Source organism: Tachysurus fulvidraco, chromosome 18, assembly GCF_022655615.1.
Source record: "Tachysurus fulvidraco isolate hzauxx_2018 chromosome 18, HZAU_PFXX_2.0, whole genome shotgun sequence".
Taxonomy (NCBI): domain Eukaryota; kingdom Metazoa; phylum Chordata; class Actinopteri; order Siluriformes; family Bagridae; genus Tachysurus; species Tachysurus fulvidraco.
In genome coordinates, this window is record NC_062535.1 from 9,814,105 (window position 1) to 9,834,251 (window position 20,147).

Genomic DNA, 20,147 nt, shown 5'->3' on the forward strand with positions numbered 1-20,147 from the left:
AATTGGAGAGTTTCTTCAGAAAGGGCATCCTGCATTAAACCTGTGCCAAAACAATATGGTGACCAGATGATCCATAATTTGTTCATCAAATACAAATATTTCTATTTCAATTCCAAACACAGCTTTATTGTTTCACAGCTAACAATAAATAGTTTGTCTATTAACCAGATTTCAATTGCTGCAGCAGTGTCCAGTGTTATCCAGAAAGGGCCGGTGTGTGTGCAGGTTTTCATTCCAACCAAGCAGAAGCCACACGAGAGTCTACTAAAAGCCAAGAACAACTGATTAAACAGGTGGAATCAGTTGTGGCTTCTTCTTGGTTGGAATGAAAACCTGCACCGGCCCTTTGTGGATAAGATCGGACCCCGCTGAATTACTGCGATTAAAAACAAACAAACAAACAACTTTGTTTGCCGATCACATACTGCTATATAGACTGTTAGTGTAGTCTTTTATGTAGTTCATTATGTTCTTCAGCAGACTAGATTTTGTTACTCCTACAGCACAGATAATTTACGCTTCAGCTTGACATCTCCTATAGCAATCAAAGCAGCACGAGAAGGCATCTGTTTACAAGGTGGGCTTAACTACTGCAATAAAAAAAAGTTTTCTTATAATTAATCATGGCGCTGTACATTTCATATGTATTCGCAGATATCCCAATAATCTGAGCGAATGCGGTACAGCGAGTCTTTGCTATTTATGTAAATATGATCTTCCCTCAGATTTGATGAGCTTGGAGAAGAACTAAGCAGCATATACAGAGTAATATAACATAATGTATTCAGTGGTGAAACACAATAACTCACATACACGCACACACACACACACACACACACACACACACACACACACACACACACACACACACACACACACACACACACACACACACTTTGGCAAGTGCTGTCCCATTTACAACACCCAGAATTCTTAGCATGCTACATAAAAGACAGGAAGCAAACATAATCTCCATATACCAGAAAGTCTCCCAGACTCTATGAAGTCTTGCTCAAACAATTTTAGAATCTTGCAGTGAGATTTATTATTCTGATTCACTAAAATAGGGAATTTCACCAACTCTTCAGCAGGAGCCTCAACCACACGCTTACAGTACACACATTTATCAATGTAAGTTCAATACACAATGTTCACTAATTTCTAGCTTTTCCTTTTATGTTAAGGGAGTGCAAGTAATGTATTTTACACAATATGTTTAAAACAGGATGCTTTTGCCGTATAGTTTGAAATTGTGAAAAATAGATGAACCGTACTTATCACCAGTGGTACTCCAATTTACTGAGCTACAGATCAATGGTCAAAATGTAATGAAAAAGTAATGCATATCAACTCTGGACATGAAGGTAAAATATTACACTCCTGCTTGACTTTACCTCAATTAATACTTAAGTCTCGCAAAGAATGATTCGTTACGGACTAGGAAAAAACATTGCAGTGTAGCGTGTTAATATTTCATCATTATGAGTATTATTATAAATGATATTTCTAGTTGTTTAGTGTAATTTTCCAGCAAAATAAAAAGTAAAAAATCACTGTATTTCAGATAAAGATATGACTGAACATCCGAACATGTGTTCACTTTGTGATTCTGGGACTGTCTAAAGCAAATGATTAGCAATTACTCAATTCTGAGTCTACACAGTAATTTGTAGGTATAATATTACAGTCCTGTCACTGTATTTATGTACTAGTTGTTGTAAACATGTTGTATGTTAGCTCAAGGTTACGAAGTCTTTAAAACTGTAGTGAGGAGCGGGAGATTACTTCCTGCTGTCCGTCAGCTGTGAGTGAAATCTCTGAGCAGATTCATGAGCGTAACATTTAAGCAAGATAACTTATCAGTCTTGCAACAGCTATCAAAATGTCTGCGCATCGAAAATACCAATCAGTTAAGAAACCGTACTCTCAGTCCGCTAGGTTCAAATAAAAACTATATATAAATAAAACAATAAGTGACTAACTAGGTAAGCTCACAAATTGAAATGCTTTAGGTTAAACTTAGCTCAAAATTTCACTCTAAACATCTGAGTGTGTGTGCGATGAGTGATATACTGTGTTATATCTGGTTTGTTTTTTTTCCATCTTATAGAAGGTTATAGTCCTGATCATTTCCTGTGTTTTGTATGTGGGAGTCTAAACACCTAATTAGATTTGATTTGTAATTTTATATCTATGCACCAAGATTATTTTTTAAAATAAATTCAGTTCATGTGTAGCTATAAAAGTAATTACTGCTTCTACTATTACCTTAAATAGGCAACGCAATTCTGCTGGTATTCTCCTGATATAAAGTGTGAATTAAAAAAAAAACAACACCACACATTCTTTTGAATGTGAACCAATAAATATGAATGAACAACAGGTTGTGAGAGTCCTCTGTAGTCACAAAACAATTGTCTGTAGTCTAATACCAAGCTGGTATTTCTATAACAGAAAGATTTTGTGTCTATAAGACAAAGTGTTTGAATAAATGCACTCAATCTGTCGTTCATACTGAGACTTTTTTCTCAACAGGAAATGGCATGGAAAAATAAATAAATAAATGAATAAATCTTTTGGGTGTGTTTCACCTTTTGACATTTTCCCTTTTCTTAATGAGCTAGTTACAGTAATGTTGTAGCTATGCAATGATTCCATATCCACCCACCAGTAACCTGAGGTCCATCTTTCTTTTACAACATTTGAATTTGTTCTACAGCGAATCCTAACCAGTCTGTCACCGCTAACCAAGACCCGAAACTAATTCAGGATGACATTTCACCTCATACAGTATGCACATATGCACATGCAGATACATGGCTGAGCACAGACTTTGCTAACAGAATGGTAACAAATTATCTAGATTACTCAAGTTCAGTTAAAAAAAAAGGACCATGAATGTGTGGAGATGCTAATATATATGCAAAATGTAATGATATTAAAAAATGAGCACATGGCACACTGTCTAGCAGCTGAGCACATTTTTGATAGGGGAAGATATTCATGATCTTGTAGGCAGTAGCCATTGGCAAAAATATTCCATTACAGTACAATAAATTAATGCATTAATGTTTCATTAAGGTGGCATCTTTAGGCTGGTTATTTCATTTAAGGTGAGATATTCACTGTGTCCTTTTTAAATAGTGGCACATCAAGAATCCAAATGCAATATAGAAATGAAATTAAATAGTTCTCATTAACAGTATCGAGTGTAATATTGAGTGGTTTAGTAACAAGTAAGAATCAGGGCTACTAGGTTGTGTTATACAAAGTCAGGATTTTTTTTTTTTTTTTTTTTTTGAGAACTTCCACACACACACTCATTGGGAACATTGGTTGAGATGTGATGTAGGACATTTTAAGGACAACCTCACGCACCAAGGCATGAATTGGAAGTCAGCAGGCAACTCAGGGTCTCGCTCTATTTCACAAGCAGCGGTTTAAGCACTTCAGCTTGACAGAAGCTCATAAAGGTGTGGGTGGATATCAAGCCTCTTTAACAGAACCATCTGCCGAGGCTTCAAGGTGCCTTTCTGAGTTTCTACCTTTGCAGGAGATAAATCTCAGACTGAACCTTAAAGGTTTTGTACAAACAGTTTTGCTTGTGAAAGGTTTGGATTTCTTACATTTATCTCACTAATGCAGGTGGAAGGGATTAGGGTCCATTCTGCTTCAGTACAGTACACATTCAAAGATACACTGAGCGCAGACACACGATTGAAGAAGACAAAAGAAAAACACTCTGAATTTCATGCGTTTGACTTGAAAGAACTTGGACTTTCAAAGGACTACTGCAATTCCTATGTGCTAGATATACAGTGTGTGTTATCACTGAGACTTTCTTATACTTTCCTAAAAACTTATGTATGCAGCATATTTTCTCCGTATTTACAGAAAGAAGATTACCAAACACATACACAAACTTCTCATTCTGTATGCATCTGTAAAAAAAAAAAAAAAAAAAGTCCTACAAAACTTGTGTAATATGTGTAATTTTTATTTTATGTTTTTTTTTTAATTGGTGTTCAATATTTTTATATTCATTTTTAAAGACTCTTCACATGTGTGGACTTTTAGGGCACATGTAGCGCAAGTGATTTTTCTTACTTGGACTGCAATTTATTTATTTTTTAAATACAACTGATTTGCTTTTATTTATTTATTTATTTATTTATTTATTTATTTATTTATTCACAAACAGATCCACTTTGCTCCATATTAGTCCCATGATCACATGTTAAATGTATATGACTTAGATTAGATTACAGGGCAGTAAATACTCTGACGATCCATACAGCATAGAAGACTGAACATCTACATAATAGAGAAGTCGTAACTGTGAAACAGACAAAACTTTCACAAATCTGACATTCATTTGTTTATGTATTTAATGAACCTTGTTATGTTTAATCGTTTTGTTGTTTTACATCATTATTCTAAATGGATCGATGGTTGTTTCCATGCTTGTGCTTGAATGAAGACTTCCATTAAAGTTTGCCTATAGGTAATCAAGTACATTGGACATGTTTTAGAAAGATATCATTATAACATTAGTTTATATAAAACCCTACAGCTGACAGTGTAAAAGTACGGCGCCTGAGCTGACGTGTTGTTTTGTTGCTGTTGTTGTTTTAGTATTAAAATTACAATGTGGTCATTATTTCATGTATTAAGCCCACAAATTAAGTTTCTAGGAATCAATGAAACGGCAACATATTTTAAATAGGTAAGACAGAGAAATCAATTGAATTGGACCACTGTGGCTACTGGAACCTAATAATGGAGTTGATGGAATAATATTACGCTTTATTTCAATTTTAGTAAAATGCATAAAGACATACTTGATTCGCTGATATTACAACATGAATACCATCAGCTCACATCCCATTTAGCAGGATTCTCAAAGAGAACAAACCTTTTTTGTTGCTTGTTCCCAACAAATCTTTACCTTTAGGCCATATGATCTTACTTCGGCATATTGAGCACAATTCATGGCCACAGCTTTGGTATCATAATAATTTTTCACCATGAGATCCTTAGTTTGTGACCTCGTAATAGAGACCTTTATCAGTTACAAATATGCCACCTTAGTGCTTTAGTCAGGTCCATAGAAGGGAAACAGATAAGAGGAAGATCCTAAAACAAAACATATTGGTTTTAATTACTTTTAAATTATTCTGGAACCACCAAGAGTCACCCGGCCATACTAGATAAACAGATCTGGAAGAATTTAGTTTGTAAGGAAGTAACTTAGAACAGAACACTAGGATGTAGGAATTGGAGACCCTGGCAGAGGGACAACCAGTTCTGCAACTCTCAAACAATGACGAGCTTTTATCTCATAGTAGCCAGATGGAACCCACCGCAGAGTAACATGGCACATGACAGCTTGTAGTTTCCCAAACAACATCTAAGAACCAGTTTTTTTAGAAGCAGGGGATGCAAAGTTTATCAAGATTAAGGAGAAAGTCAACCAGATCTTGCTCCCCAAACCTTCTCAACTGATCGGGTACATAGGCAAGTCTGGACTGGTTTCAGTACAAGTCAGTGAATGTCTATGGTTGACCCAGCCAGCCTGCATTTGAACATCTCTGGAGAGACCTGGAAATAGCTGTACAGTGACACTCCACATTCGACCTGAACAAGCCTGAGACTTTCTTCACACTCTCATATTGTCATATAAACAAAGATAAATAAATATATCAAATGCTAAATCTGAATGGGCCAAGCTTAATAGAATTTTTTGCAGCTCGATAAGAAAGCTGTTTTGCTGTAACAGCATTGAAGGGAAAAGGTGAATACAACTAAAGACTATCTGAATGCACTGTATGTAGTTAGAGAGAGGAAAAACATAGCAAACTGTACTGTCCCAATCCTCCACCAGTGAAACCATGTCAACTGACATACTATTTAATGTATTATTTATCCTATACAAAGCAAACATAATCATGTTTTTCTATACTCAAGAGTGTAGCTTCAGGGTGCGCTATGCTTCAGGCTGTACATTGGATTTATTTTTTTCATTATTACCTAGAATTCTTGATGTAACCCATTGTTATGCTAGCTGTGACATTTCTGTAGCTTGCTTGACAACAAATTAATGTTGTATAGGTGTGGCACTTTTATATCTAGTAGGGATCAGGCCAGACGCAGACACGGGTATGTACTTTATTTCCAGTAAATGCAATTTGCCTGACTGTAGGTTGCAACACCACTATAGTAATTAAATCTAATCTAACCAGATCATTGAAAAGGTCTGATTATGATCTTGTCTATGCCCATCAGTAATCCTACAACTATCCTCTATAGGAGGCATATAATTCTGGCTGGTAGCTCAGACCCCAATACCTCAATTCCAACATCATCCTCGCTCCTTTCAAAGCTAAAATTTTATAAAATAATATTATTATTACCAATCTATATCTGTTTCCATTTTGGGTGACTGCTTGTGGCCATTTAGCTATTATGTTTCCAATTAGCATGAGTCATGAAGCTGAATGATTACAAAGCCAATTAAATTAAAAGCAAAGCTATCCAACAACGGCGGATGATAGGAGGTCTGAGCACGGAGGAGTACAATAGCTTTCGACAGGCTCCATATGCTTGCGGCAGAGGCCAGAATCGAAAGAGAAAGGACAGATGTTGGCTGGAATCATTTGGGTATCTATCAAAAGAGTTCAAGAGCTGTCATGAAAACAGTGTCATGAACACTCAATGAAATGATGGTGCTTAGCATAGCCTTGGGTAAGGCAAGCTCATTTCAATGGCACTAAAGTATGTTTATACTTTAATTTAGACGCTTTACTCATCACTCTTTAATTTTATCTCCCTCGGCGTGTGATCCTTGAGAGTGAAAAGGTTGAGAATATGATTATAATGATGCACATCTTTGACATTTCTGGGTCACTTGTGAAACGCATCACGTGGGAAATAGTGGTGCAATGTGTGGCAGCAAACAGCTGCAGATCAGTATGCATGGCCTGGTACGCTTCCCATTCCACAGTGACGTGACATTAGATCGGGATGGGGAATAGGATAAGGGGGAAAAAGATGCGTTTTAAGATTGCATAACTGAAGATCAGTCTAGATTTGGTAGCTCAAATCCAACTTTAATCTCATTAGTGCACTACGGTGAAATTTCCCGATAATGAATATCAAAGTACTGCGGTGCGATACTAGATTTCCCCCCAAACTGACATCGTATTAATACAATCCTTCACATCAACCTGGTATTAATGTTAATCAAACACTTTTTAAGACTCTTGCTTGTCAGACAAGATACGATCTCTTGAAAATAGGTAAACAGATTATCCTAATGGTATTCACTATAACTATATTAAATGTGATTTCAATCTCTTTAAATGATTCTCAGTATCTGAGCTCAGTCTTTTATCTAAACCAGCATCTTTGCAATTCTGTTTGACCGATTTTTGGAGAACGTTACTGCATGAGAGCTTGCCCATGAGATATCTTCTTTGTCAAGTGGATTTTAGTGTTAGATCAACCATCACCTCTAATTCTTCTTGACTCTCCTAAAGGCCAGGGATTTTGGATGACTTGACATCCGATAATCTAATAAGGGAAATTAAATGATTAAAACATTTAAGTGCAAACACAAAAACTGTCAGTACTAAATGATACTTTGAGAGCGTTAGCCTTGCAGCTTCATTACTGCACAAGTAAGAGCTGATATTGCAATTATTAGCCAAATGATAAATAGTGGTAAATATGCAGCTTGACATATAGCCTGAGGCTGGTTGTGCTAACTGATCAAAAAGTGTATACCTGAGAGCCTTAAAAAGCTTATCTGAGAGCTTTATTTCCATGTAAACCTGTCTGCTGCATATTTATCAGGTCCATCTGCTACAAGGTCAAAAGCATGAATATATTTATTTAAACCTACAACAGTCTAAAGCATGTAGAGGTACCTTAGGTTCAGTGGAGTTGGTCTAAGCCCCAAACAATCAAACCCAAACCTTGAACATCGTTTGAATCATGACTTCAAGCTTTTCATGGTAGAGGTTACGCTCTCTAGGTTGATGAGCATCTGAGACTTCTTTTGTCTATGAGGGTTCTGATGATACACTGCCGCTCCTGTAGTGTAATCGATCCGTGTCACTCCTATGTGATAAACCATTAGGGGTGAAGGTATGACCTGGGAACAATTGTTAAGGTTGTCATAAAACAGCTGTATTTTATTATAATAATAATTAAATCACTTGGAGGATTGCTAAGCTTGGGTTGGGATGAATGGGCCACATGAACAAAAAGCAGAGTCCTGTCATTTTTTACATCACTAATATAACCTCTAAATTATGACTTTCCCTATCCAAGCCATAAACTATACAGTAGTTAGGACAGACACTACTTTGTTTTCATGAACTCTACTTTCTGCTTGCCTGAGATGGTCATAAATACCATTTGAAGCTTGCTTGAGACCAAGAATTAGGGAGACCTAAAAAAAAAATGACTCTGGAGGAGACGGTCTCATTAAAAATGGGTCTCCCCAGAAAGACAACAGGACATGAACTAATCCTCTGGTGTCGTATCACAAGAAAAAACTTCACTTTAACCCTTTCTTGCAGTAAACTGGTGTCATTCAACTGCTACATTGGAAATGAAATGATAATTCATTTGTAAATAATGATTGAAAATGTCTAAGTAGAAGACTATGTAAGATTATTCAGGACACTGTTGGGTTTCTGTATGTAGAGTACCGTGACCGTGTGTTGAAGGCTGATGGAAAAACATGCAATGTGAGTCATTTATAATGCACTATGTGATAGCATAGTAGTTAAGGTGTGGCTACCAATCGGAAGGTTGTGAGTTCAAACCCCAGTTTCCACCAAGCTGCCACTGCTAGATCCCTGAGCAAGGCCCTTAACCCTCAATTGCTCAGTTGTATAAAATGAAATGATGTAAGTCGCTCTGGATAACGGTGTCTGCCAAATGCTGTACATGTTCTGTACATGTTATAACCACCTTCTACATATATTGTGATGTTTGTGTGATAAATCGTCCAAAGTGAATTTCCACTCACAGATTTCACATTTGGTGATTTTTTTTTTTAGTTTTTTTGGCTATTTGCAGAACTCAGAGACTGTTGTGTGTGAAAATCGCAGATCTGCAGTTTCTGAAACTTGGAATAAAACTGGCTTCAACCGCTACGACCACAACCAGTGTCACTGAGATCACATTTTCTTTCTCACTTAAAAGCAGAATATTGTGACAGGAGTCTCAAGCTCCTGGTTGTTATGGTAACACTAAATCCTTCTCCTTGCTCTTGACTGAATTAACATGAGAATATAATAAATACAAATTGCCATCAGACTACAGGATACAGTACATATTACAGTTCATCTTTAATAAGAATGGATTTATTCAGATAATCGGATAATCAAAAATCTTGAACATGAAGATCTTGAAACACATGCCCACTGCCACATAATTAACCTTTTTTAATTCCAGTACATCTTTATATTTCATAAATAAACAATAAACGTTTGTTTACTGCTTAAACCTACAATTTCTCATTTATCTCCAAATTTAAATTTCTTAGTAATTAACAATGAACGCAAAAGCTTGCAAAGACTTCTTTAACAAAAACATTTCATGCTGATGTCTCTGGTTTGAACCCGAAGCATTTGCCTGTTCTGTAATGAAGTTTCTCATCTGCTTCCACAACAAATGGAGACAAATGAACCTCGTTTGAAATTCGGCATATCTAGCATGTGCCCAAGTCTAGTCTGTCGAAGCTGCAGCATTATAAGGACAACAATAGAAGTAGCAGAGAAGTGAAATAAAGTGGACTGGAAGGAGGGTGAAAGCAATCCCATGGGCAGAGCTCTAAAATGACAGTCCTGCCATCTTTTCTGACAAGAGTCTTTTATCAAACGCTGCAGCAGATTTCTGGTCCCAATAAGAGAGAGATGGAGAGACAAGCTTGCTTTCGCCTTTTACACTGCAACAGTTGTTGATGTACAGTAGCAACTTCTGCTGATTTCACGAGCGCAAGATGTCAAATTAAAGTAAATCTACCTGTCGTCAGATATGGAAGGACTGTGTGTGTGTGTGCATGTGTGTGTACACCTCTGTGCCATACCAGTCCCACTGTGATAATTAAGACCATGCTTGAAGGAGTTTTACTTACCAGCTTTTGACTACCGAGTCAGGATTTTCACAAAGAATACATCCAATTACCTTTTGATTAGACAGATAAGAGCGATTTATTCTAGGTCTGTCAAAAAAACTGTCTTGCTGTGCCTTCCTAGGTAACAAGTACACTTAGATTTCATAAAATGTATTGATGTTGTGTGGGCTTTTGTTGTTCTTGTTGAAAACCAAATATGTTAAGGACGTCCTCAAACTACATTCTCACATCATTATGGGGCAAATTTGAACTTTAACCAAAAAAAGAAACAAACAAATAAACCTAAGTAATTAATACCACCAAGGCAACTGAATAGAAATTAATATCAACACAATGAAAGACATTTAAAATGGTGCAACGTCAAACAATCTGCTGTCAAATTCTGTATATCAAAATAAAGCGGGAAAAAAACTATTCAGGCTCATTATGTACACAGCTGAGTTGCTATATACTTTAACATTTTAAGTGTGCTGTAACACACAATCATTATTCATCATGGACTGTCTATGTTCCCACGTGCTTCTGTTTATGTTTTGTCTACACCTGTGTTGCCCCGCCCAATCCTTCTCCTTTTGTCTTGCTAATTACCCTCCCTATATATACAGTAATACCTGCTGTTTCATGCTTGCTGTTTGCTGAGTTCTTGTCTTGTGTCTCTTGTTTTCTACTTTCTGATTATTTTTTGTTTTAGTCTGCCTTAGTGTTTTCTATGTGTTGGTAGGTTTGTTCATTTTTATAATAAATAGGCATGTGGTAGCCTAGTGGTTAAGGTGTTTTGCTACCAATCGGAAGGTTATGAGTTCGATCTCAGGTCTATCAAAGCTGACACTGTTTAGCCCCTGAGAATGGCCCTTAACCCTCAGTTGTATAAAAATGAAATAAGGTAAGTTTCTCTGGGTAAGGGTAAATGGAAATTGTGACTTAAAATCCTTCCTGATTTCAAATCCTGATGTCACATATTTGTACGTTAGCAATGAAAATGTTCCATCAAGGATTTAATACCAGGGTAGTGGTTGCTCAAGTGGTTAAGGCTCTGGGTTGTTGATTGGAGGATCCAATCCAGTATTGCCAAGCTGTCACTGTTGGGCCCTTGAGCAAGGCCCTTAACCTCTCTGCTCCGGGGATGCTCATATCTGACTGTGCTCTGATCACCAAAATTGGGATATGTAATTAAATAATTTAACTGTCCTGTAATGTATATGTGACAAAATAAAGACTTTGATTCTATTAATGTATATAACAAATTATAGTGTAGAATATAATTGTTTGTATGTATTTTTGGATACCATGCCTTATTCAACGATAAGCTTAAAATGAGAAATTAAATGTAATTTTTTTGCTTGATTATCACTTCAGTTTCTTTGTCTGTAGTAGATGGCTGTAGATTTCTGAAAATGTCCTGAAAATGGTCAGTACTTGACAATTCAGATATTTCTATCATTGATTGATCTTATCTGTGTATGATTATAAGGCTGATGAGATATTTGCTATTTGTTCATCATTAAGACAACCGAAGGATATAATGCAAAGTGATATTGGTTAAAGGTTGAAGCGCTCCTACTTCAAGTAACTGTTGTAAAGACATAAAGCCAGTGATGTTCCTAAATCCAGCATGTATCTAAATCTCAATCACAAAATGTGCTCTGGCTTTGTTTTTCTTATTGAGAAGATGTTATATGACATATGCGGATTTACTATTACTTTCTGAGCTTTAAATAAATCAGTGTAAACTTGGTCAAAGTTGAATTTGAGTGAACTTTGAATACAGTGCCTAGGTGTCAAATCTAAGTGATTCACATCACCCGGAGAAGAGCTGCCTGGAGGCAAAGTGGCACCGCTTATGATTTGAACAAAAAATCAAACCCGATGTCTCAGAGTGGTTTGACCCTAACAGCGAACCTGTGAGACGTGTACTCACCAGTTAGAATTTCTCATGTTACAGTACGTCTGCAATCATTATGTTTCAGCACAGAGTTAACCCTTAAACAAGTCTAAAAGCCCCATGATCCCTGAGCACCCGGCATCCAGAATCAAAGAAACCACTGGAGCTCATCGCATAGTGGAAAAATGTAAATGTACATGTAATTAAAATACTTTATTTATTAAATAACAAACACACTATGCAGCACATTGTTTAGAAGGGGGACACATTAAAAAGCATTCGGTAGCTATTTGTTTGTTTGCTTTTGTTTGTTTATTCATTTACCTTTTTGTTGTAGGTTGAATGGTTTTGTACTGTAGATTTGGGAGGGGCCTAGAACATGGGATCGCTAATTTTCTGTAGACTAAACAAAAAAACAAAATAAACAAATAAATAGAAAAAAAATCACATATCCTGTTATTGGTTATTTTATTAACATAATGCAATTATTCATATATAAATTATATTAATATATATTTAACTCTATTTATTGGAGTATAAACTTTAATTTCACAGAACAATTGGTATTTCTTTGCTTATTTTTATTTTATTTTATTCTTTTTTTAATGGTATTAGTGTATAACATTGAAATGAAACTTTCAATTGATAAAAAAAATCATTTTATTACTACATTTTAAAACAGTAATTGAAAAATTGCTGTGACTTGAAAGAAATAAAATCCTTCACCAACACAGCATTCTGTAAACTGAAAAAATGCATTTAATATATTTTATATAATACCTGTTTGGTTAGTTTGCTTATTTATTCTTTTCTTTCTTTCTTTTTTTTGCCAATGTATTATCATTCCTACAGTGATTTTATTTAATACATTTCGATGTTTCTATCAGCATATAAGTTTTGTTCTAAATAATATTTCCTGCAGTGAAAATCTAAACTGAGACAGCAAGTTCTAACCCGAACTAATTGCAAGCTACACTGTTGCGTTGTATGAAAATGATCCTCATCAATCAAAATGAGCTTTCAATGTGACTACACTTGTTTGTGATGCACACAAAATTCACAATATGCACTCACAATCTCATTAGCTGATGTACAAAAATACATTTATTTGAAACAATTTCAAAATGACAGTTATTTCTTATAGAAATGCTGAACTAAAGATGATCATCATGAGCCATGCAGTTGCCCATTGAAATGATTTTACAATAAACAACAAGGACCAGGAGCTCATTAGCTCATCTGCTTTCTTATATTTCCAGTCCTTTTTTTTTAAATTATTTGCTGAATGTTGCTCTGGACCATGAAATGATCCCCAATGAAGTGAAACCAATTACATCAGATATCAGATAACAACAACAAAAAGAACATGTTGAGAAAACAAACAAAGAATGACTGATTTGGGCTGTACACACTGCACAGTCTGAAGTAAAATCCTGGAACAGATGCTAACAGGCTTTCCAGAACATGGTTCATATTATTTCAGCTTATCCAAAGATGAAGCAGACTCCTGAAAATAAAATAGCATTACTGGCATACGTCTTTTCTTTTTTAGCTCTAAACCTTTGTTTTTAACTATTTTGCTTTTGAGATATTCCTTGCACCTTAAATCCTGTTGCATGTCCATATTTATAGCCTTAGTGTCATGAAGGATAAGGAAAAAATAGCAAGACAAAAAAAAAAAGCTAGTAGAATTTTGTAATATTTGGATTCTTTAATTTGCAGGGAAAATTCGGTTCAGACTAGCGAGTGGCGAAGTGACAATCACTCAGTCATTCAGTTTCAATTTAGTAATATTTCCACAACATGGAGACACAATTTCTCAATTCTAGGCTATTAAATCACTGTGTGTGAACATTTATTCAGTTCTACTCATAACTTTAGTTCTGTTAAATTATTATCTTATTGAATGTGCATCAGTGTGTGTCATGAAGTAACATAAGGCTTGCAGGGAAGTAACAGAGATCGTTGGTGCTTCTGGTGAACTATATGTAGCAATTGGCATACTGTATGTATCGACCTCGCTTTCTAATCTGCTACCTCTGTTACAACCAAGCCTAGCATAAAACAACTAACACACTATTAAATTTGTACTTAACTAGTTAGCCTATAGCCTTACCTACAGTTTAGGCTTTATTTCTTAGCCACAAGCAACAACAGTAGAGACTATTAGAAAAGTGACCTGAGAAACTTGTCGCTCGCGAGTTTGAACCGAAGATATTTCCATATAGACAAATTCGGTTCAATTTGCAAATGTGAGATCCTACTTATGTCCAAACAGATAATGACTGTGTGATCTGTACACATTTCCACAAGCAACAATAATGTATACATTCAAATTTGTGCAAACCCCACCCCTAAAACCTAGCCTTAACCTTTTTCCATACAATGTATATTTATATGTATGTATATAAATAAGTAAGCATGAAATGGAGTACAAAGGAAGCACATGAATGTGCAACACGTATTAAATAACGAAGGCTTAGAATTGTGATGGACGAGAACGCCAAGGGAAAAGTGGCAAGCATTAACAAGCAAAGGTGTATTGAGTTATGAGTGTCAGTCCTGCTCTGCTGTCTGCTAAACGTTAATTACATGCTGACTTCAGCATGCATGGATCGCTGCACTTCCATGTAGGAAATGAGGGTTTTGGTTTTTTTGGGGCAGGAAATAGCTTGCTAGGAGAGTTTGAGATAATTAAATAAAACCTAGGCCATCTCGTTAGGCTTACATGATGCTTGCGCTGTTAAAAATAAAGTGCAGTGTAGAAAAAGAGTAGAAAAGAGGATACTGTAAATGAGCCTTACTTAGTAAGTAACATCAGCCACGCTGAATCAACACATCTCACATTTTGTTTAATGTTGGTTTATAAAGGTTTATCAATAAGTAATGTCTCCTGGGCTTTCAGGTGACATCTCACAAAATATATCCGCAAAGGAGGAAAATGGTTTCAGGGCTAAAATGAGTTGTTGTGTTTGTTTGGTTTGTCATTACATTATTTTTAGGTTTTCACATCATTGACCTGTTTCATTAACAACATCTGCACAACTGCTTATTCATGCAATTATCCAGACAGCAGTGCAGCATATAGCAGATGAAGATACAGGTTAAAATCTTCAGTTATTGTTCAAAAATCATCAGAATTTGGGGAATAAATAAAACAAACAACAACAAAAAAACCTCCTGATCTTCTAAAGTGAGTGAACAGCAGTTCTGTGGGTGGAAATGTCTTAATGATGTGAGAGGTTAAAGAAGAATGGTAGCAAGTGACAGGAAAACTATGGTAACTTGGTAATTGGTAACTATGGTAACGATTCCTTACAACCGTGCCGGCAGAAAAGTAAGATGGAACACGCAAAATGTCAAACTGGAATAAATAAGCACAAGAAAACACATAAATGAGTAGATGTTTCTTTTAAAGTTTGCATGGAGTCTATATAAGGAGTCTGTTTGAGTAAGTGACAGTCGAATAAAAATAATCAGTGAGGCCAAACATGTTGTGTACTTCAGGTTAGAGTAATCTTTTTTTTTTTCAATGTCTTAGCATTAACATTATACTACATCGCTGCTGAAGTCATCGGTTCTAATCGGTTAGAGAGTGGAGATGCTCTCATGCTGCAAGGCAAAACGAAGGTTTACCCGAACGCATTTGTTCCTGAATTATTTACAATTATTTAGCATCTTTGGAAGGAGTCTCCAGTGTTAGCACTATGTGACATTTAGGTAAAAGTAGTGCTAGTTTTCCAACATAGAATAGTCTTCAGGACAGAGGGATTTGTAGTTTCTGGGTTCTCTGTAATATGACTGCTTGTGATTAACTGGAACTAACCCTTCTTATGCTTCAGGAACGTTCCAAAACGCTGTTTTCCACATTTGTATGGATGGGCATCTTCTGCCTTGATCTTTTCATAAAGAGATATAGAAACTAAAAAGATATACACACTGATCAGCCATAACACTTCTACCATCTGCCTAATTTTGTGGACATCATTTCAGCTCTGACTCACCAAAGCATGGACTCCACAAGACCTTTGAAAGTGTGCTGTGGTAGCTGGCACCAGGATGTTAGCAGCAGATCCTTTAAGTACTGTAAGTTGCGAGATGGGGCTTCCATGGATTGTATTTATTTGTCCAGAACATCTAACAGATGTATTCAATCAGACTGAGGGCTCTTTGCTGCCATGCTTTCAAAGCATTCGCTAGTACTGTGGTAGTGAGCATTATCCTGCTGAATGAATAAATCCTCTGCCGTTAGGGAATGGCACTTCCATGAAGGAGTTTACTTGGTCTGGACCAATGTTTATGTAGGTTGTTCATGTCAAAATTACATTCACATGACTGGTAGGAGCCAAGGGTTCCCAGCAGAACATTGCTGAGAGAATCACACTGCTTCTACCAGCTTGTCTTTTTCCCTTAGTGCATCATGATGCCTCCATGTACTCAAGCATGCCATGATGCACTGTGTGTTCTGGCACTTTTCTGTTATAGCCAGCATTAACTTAAGCATTTTGTGCCAAAGTAGCTCATCTGTGGGTTCAAACCAGGGCCAGCCTTTGCTCCCCTTGCGCATCAGTATACCTTGGGCATCTATGACACAGTCACTTTGACAAGGACAAGATTGGGATGGCTAGATGTCTGACCCAGACATCTAGCCATCCCAATCTTGTCCTTGTCAAAGTCACTATTGCACACTTGCCCATTTTTCCCGCTTCAAGAACTGTCTGTTCACGTTTTGCCTCATAGATCCCACCCCGGGATTACCATTGTAATGATATCATCAATGTTGTTCACTTCACGTATTCATACAATGTTATGACTGACTGGTGTAAATGATGAATGTGAGAGCTACTGTACTGTAGATTCAAAGGGCAAACAACTGACTTATTACATGATGGCTACTTAAAGAAGTATTGGAGCATTTGATTCTTTTTTAGAACTTTGTAAAATTTTATATCAGTGTCAATACATCTGTAAATGATACTTAAACATGACCTCTTTCTCATAGAAAATTGGATACGGTGCAATAAACCGCATGAACAAGAACGGTAACAGTAGCCGAAGTAATAATTGTAATATTCCTCTTACTCTTATTTTACATTTTAAAATATCCCCAAATGTTTCCCCAATAGTTTCTGCTAAACAGAATGTATTTCTATGTGAAAGAGGTAAACAACAGGGCAATAGCAGGATATATAAGATCAAATATGTATTATGTGAAAAAAAAAAAATACCAAAACAAAACTGAATCCCAACACTGATGACTAAAAAAAGAACTATTTACAGTGCTTGCTTACTATCTACAACACATACTGTAGATCATGTCCTTGTAAATAACATGCACATGTCAAGGACATTGGCAAAATGATCAACGATTCCATAAAAAGTAAACTCAACACATTTTTTGTTACTGTGATCTGGTTCACAGTTTTGTCTTTGCCACTATATTTACACTAGAAGCATGTGAAAGTGACAGCGTATGCGCTGTATATACAGAGAAATGAAAATCTGGAGCTCTATCGAGACTATGATACAGTTCAAAGCTGTTCCCTGGGAGACATGACACAATATCTGATATAAAACAAACGAACAATAAACTCATAATTTTTGATAGAAATACTTTATCGTACGCCTTTATACAATATCCTTTGCTCGAATGAGTAGGAATGAAGTTTTGAAGTGTACATGTTTTGATGGCAAAACACCTAATATGGCAATAAGGCATTGTTTTTGTAAGGCGTTCGCAGGCCAAAAAAAATTCCTGACAATATGAAAAAATTAAAATGAACTATTAGTCATTTTAAACACAGATGCTGCGATAAACTTGGATACTTAACCCAAAAAACCTCTATTACTGCTGTAAACATGTTAGATTTGACAGCATTGGTTTCATTCTTTTAGAATCACTTGGTAATAAACCAAAATTTTATAACATTTACAGCAGTATATTGCAATACAAATGCATGGAAATGATTAAGGCTGCAATTAAATAAGGCCTTTTCCCAGAATCCTCATATAAACTCAGCCAAATGACCTGTCACATGATCAGCTACCTCGTTCTAGTTCTCCCAAGACTACTAATCAACACCTATTGTCACCCAGCATTCTCCCTTTAAATAACCAGTCTTTCAGAAGTCCTAACCATTATGATTCTAGTGACATAATCGAGTGTTTTGTTTGTTCTTTGCATTCTAGCTTGTATAAGAACTATGAATCAACAAATTTGTCAATGTGCGTTTTACTGTTGATTCGGCCTTCAACTAATTATAATTAAAACCTAATTATAAAGATTAATTATAATCACTATCAGTCGGTGAGAAGTAATAGGGTAGAATAAATAGAATAGATAAAATTTCTGAGTCGATAATATTTTCATATTATAAGAAATAATCACCACAACCTTTCTGTTCAAGAAGTAAGTATTGCACTGCTTCTGTTTTCTTTTAATGACTAGCTACAAGCATCAACGGTTCTTTTCCCTGCCGACTAAACGTTTTTAAACTGGATTTGCCTCCTATAAAATGACCGGCGTTCAAAAGGATGTACAGTAAATTCTGTAACAAAAATGAAGAAAAAAAAGAAAAGATTGTTACAGTATAATAGCTAATAATAATAATAGCTACAGTATAATTCATACATTCTGATTCTGCAACAGATGTCACGGACGCGATGAAACTCCTATGGAATGTGTATTTTGCCATCAATACATTGCAAAGGTACTTTTTTTGTTTTGTTTTTTATTTTATTCTTATCGTCGAGAAGGACAAAAGACTAGTTTGCTCTCAACTTACCACTGTGCCTCATTATTTTCTCTCAAACAAGCAATGTCATTAAAAAGGTCTCATTAAGCATTTAGGTTTTCCTCATAGATCTTATCAAACAAGACGTCCATGCAAATCTGTATAAACGAGGTCCTTAGAAAACTATTAACAATGACTGTTTCTGAAATTACAAAATGAAGGAGAACATACAGAACTTTCAAAATGGCAACACTTCTGTACACTTGATTACACTGCACTGCCAACATGTCTTGGGTCATTTAGACACTTGTACAGTTGGGAATCTCTCTTGTGCTTTCACAGACGTTGATCATTCCACCTGGTTAAAGGGGAAAAAAATGACAATTATGTTAGACGAGAAGAAAGTTTAAAGTTAAACACACACTATAAGACAAAATCTAGACTCTTAGCCAAATATCTAAGGGCTACCTATATGATTTTACATACTTAGTACTGTGGAGAAACTGCAATTAGTATTAGCCCACATCTAATACATAATGCTTCCTGGTTTAGGCATTTCAAAAACAAACAAACAAACAAACAAACAAATAAATAAAAAAGAATTGTGTAGCTTTTGTCCCTTGCTTAAATATTCACCCTCTTGAACATTTTTCTATTTTGGAAATGCAGTTATCCGGGAAAATATATATCACAAATCTACGCAATACAAGTCATAGTATTGATGTAAGGGACAGAAACACTGTAAATCTGCTTTGCAAAATCTTTACACATAAATAGCATAACATTTGGGATTGCAGGAGTATTTAACTTCTATTGGTGCGAAACCCTGAAATGTCTAACTACAATGTGTAAAATTTTAGCTGTTACAGAAAGGACATATTATGTTAAGTGTTTTACATTTAAGTTTGTTAAATATGCCTAAACAATCGGCATCATCATAAAGTCCAAAGAGCCATTAAAAAGAAGTCAAAGTTTGTGAAAAGTATCATTTAAGGTTTGCTTATACAGTACAAATATCTGAAATTGTGAACATTTATCAAAGAACTTTAACATACATGAATTTTATTTTTTTTAAGAAAAAAAAGATGGCATAAAAGTCCAAAGGTTAGCAGTATTGTATAAATGAAATAGTAAGAAATCCCAATTTATTGGAGTCCAGTTCCAGGTCGTAACACTACAAAATACAGAAAAGTTTAAGGTCTGAATACTTATGCAAGACACTGCATTTAGATGGTGACTGGCTTTGGAGGATAACCATTTTTCTTCCAATTTACAAGCTATTTGAAAAATGACAACGTGTCATCTCAATTGTTAATCTAGGACATTTTATCGAATAAAATCCTGCAACAAGGGTGAACACATTAAAGAAGGTTTTTTTCCC

General features: G+C 35.7%; 1 protein-coding gene and 1 long non-coding RNA gene across 2 annotated transcripts in view; one reads left to right on the forward strand and one right to left on the reverse strand.

Annotated features, from left to right (window-relative positions):
- LOC113648977 overlaps window positions 1–20,147 on the forward strand; it is a 55,120-nt gene that overhangs the window by 26,171 nt on the left and 8,802 nt on the right. The gene's annotated exons all lie outside the window — the stretch shown is intronic.
- The window catches only part of sorcs3 (sortilin related VPS10 domain containing receptor 3), a 239,359-nt gene continuing 232,330 nt past the window's right edge, over window positions 13,119–20,147 (reverse strand). Inside the window, exon 27 of the mRNA XM_047803498.1 lies at window positions 13,119–19,124. Coding sequence (XP_047659454.1) covers window positions 19,066–19,124 — 59 coding nt within the window. The 3' untranslated portion in view covers window positions 13,119–19,065. The remainder of the gene's footprint in view (window positions 19,125–20,147) is intronic.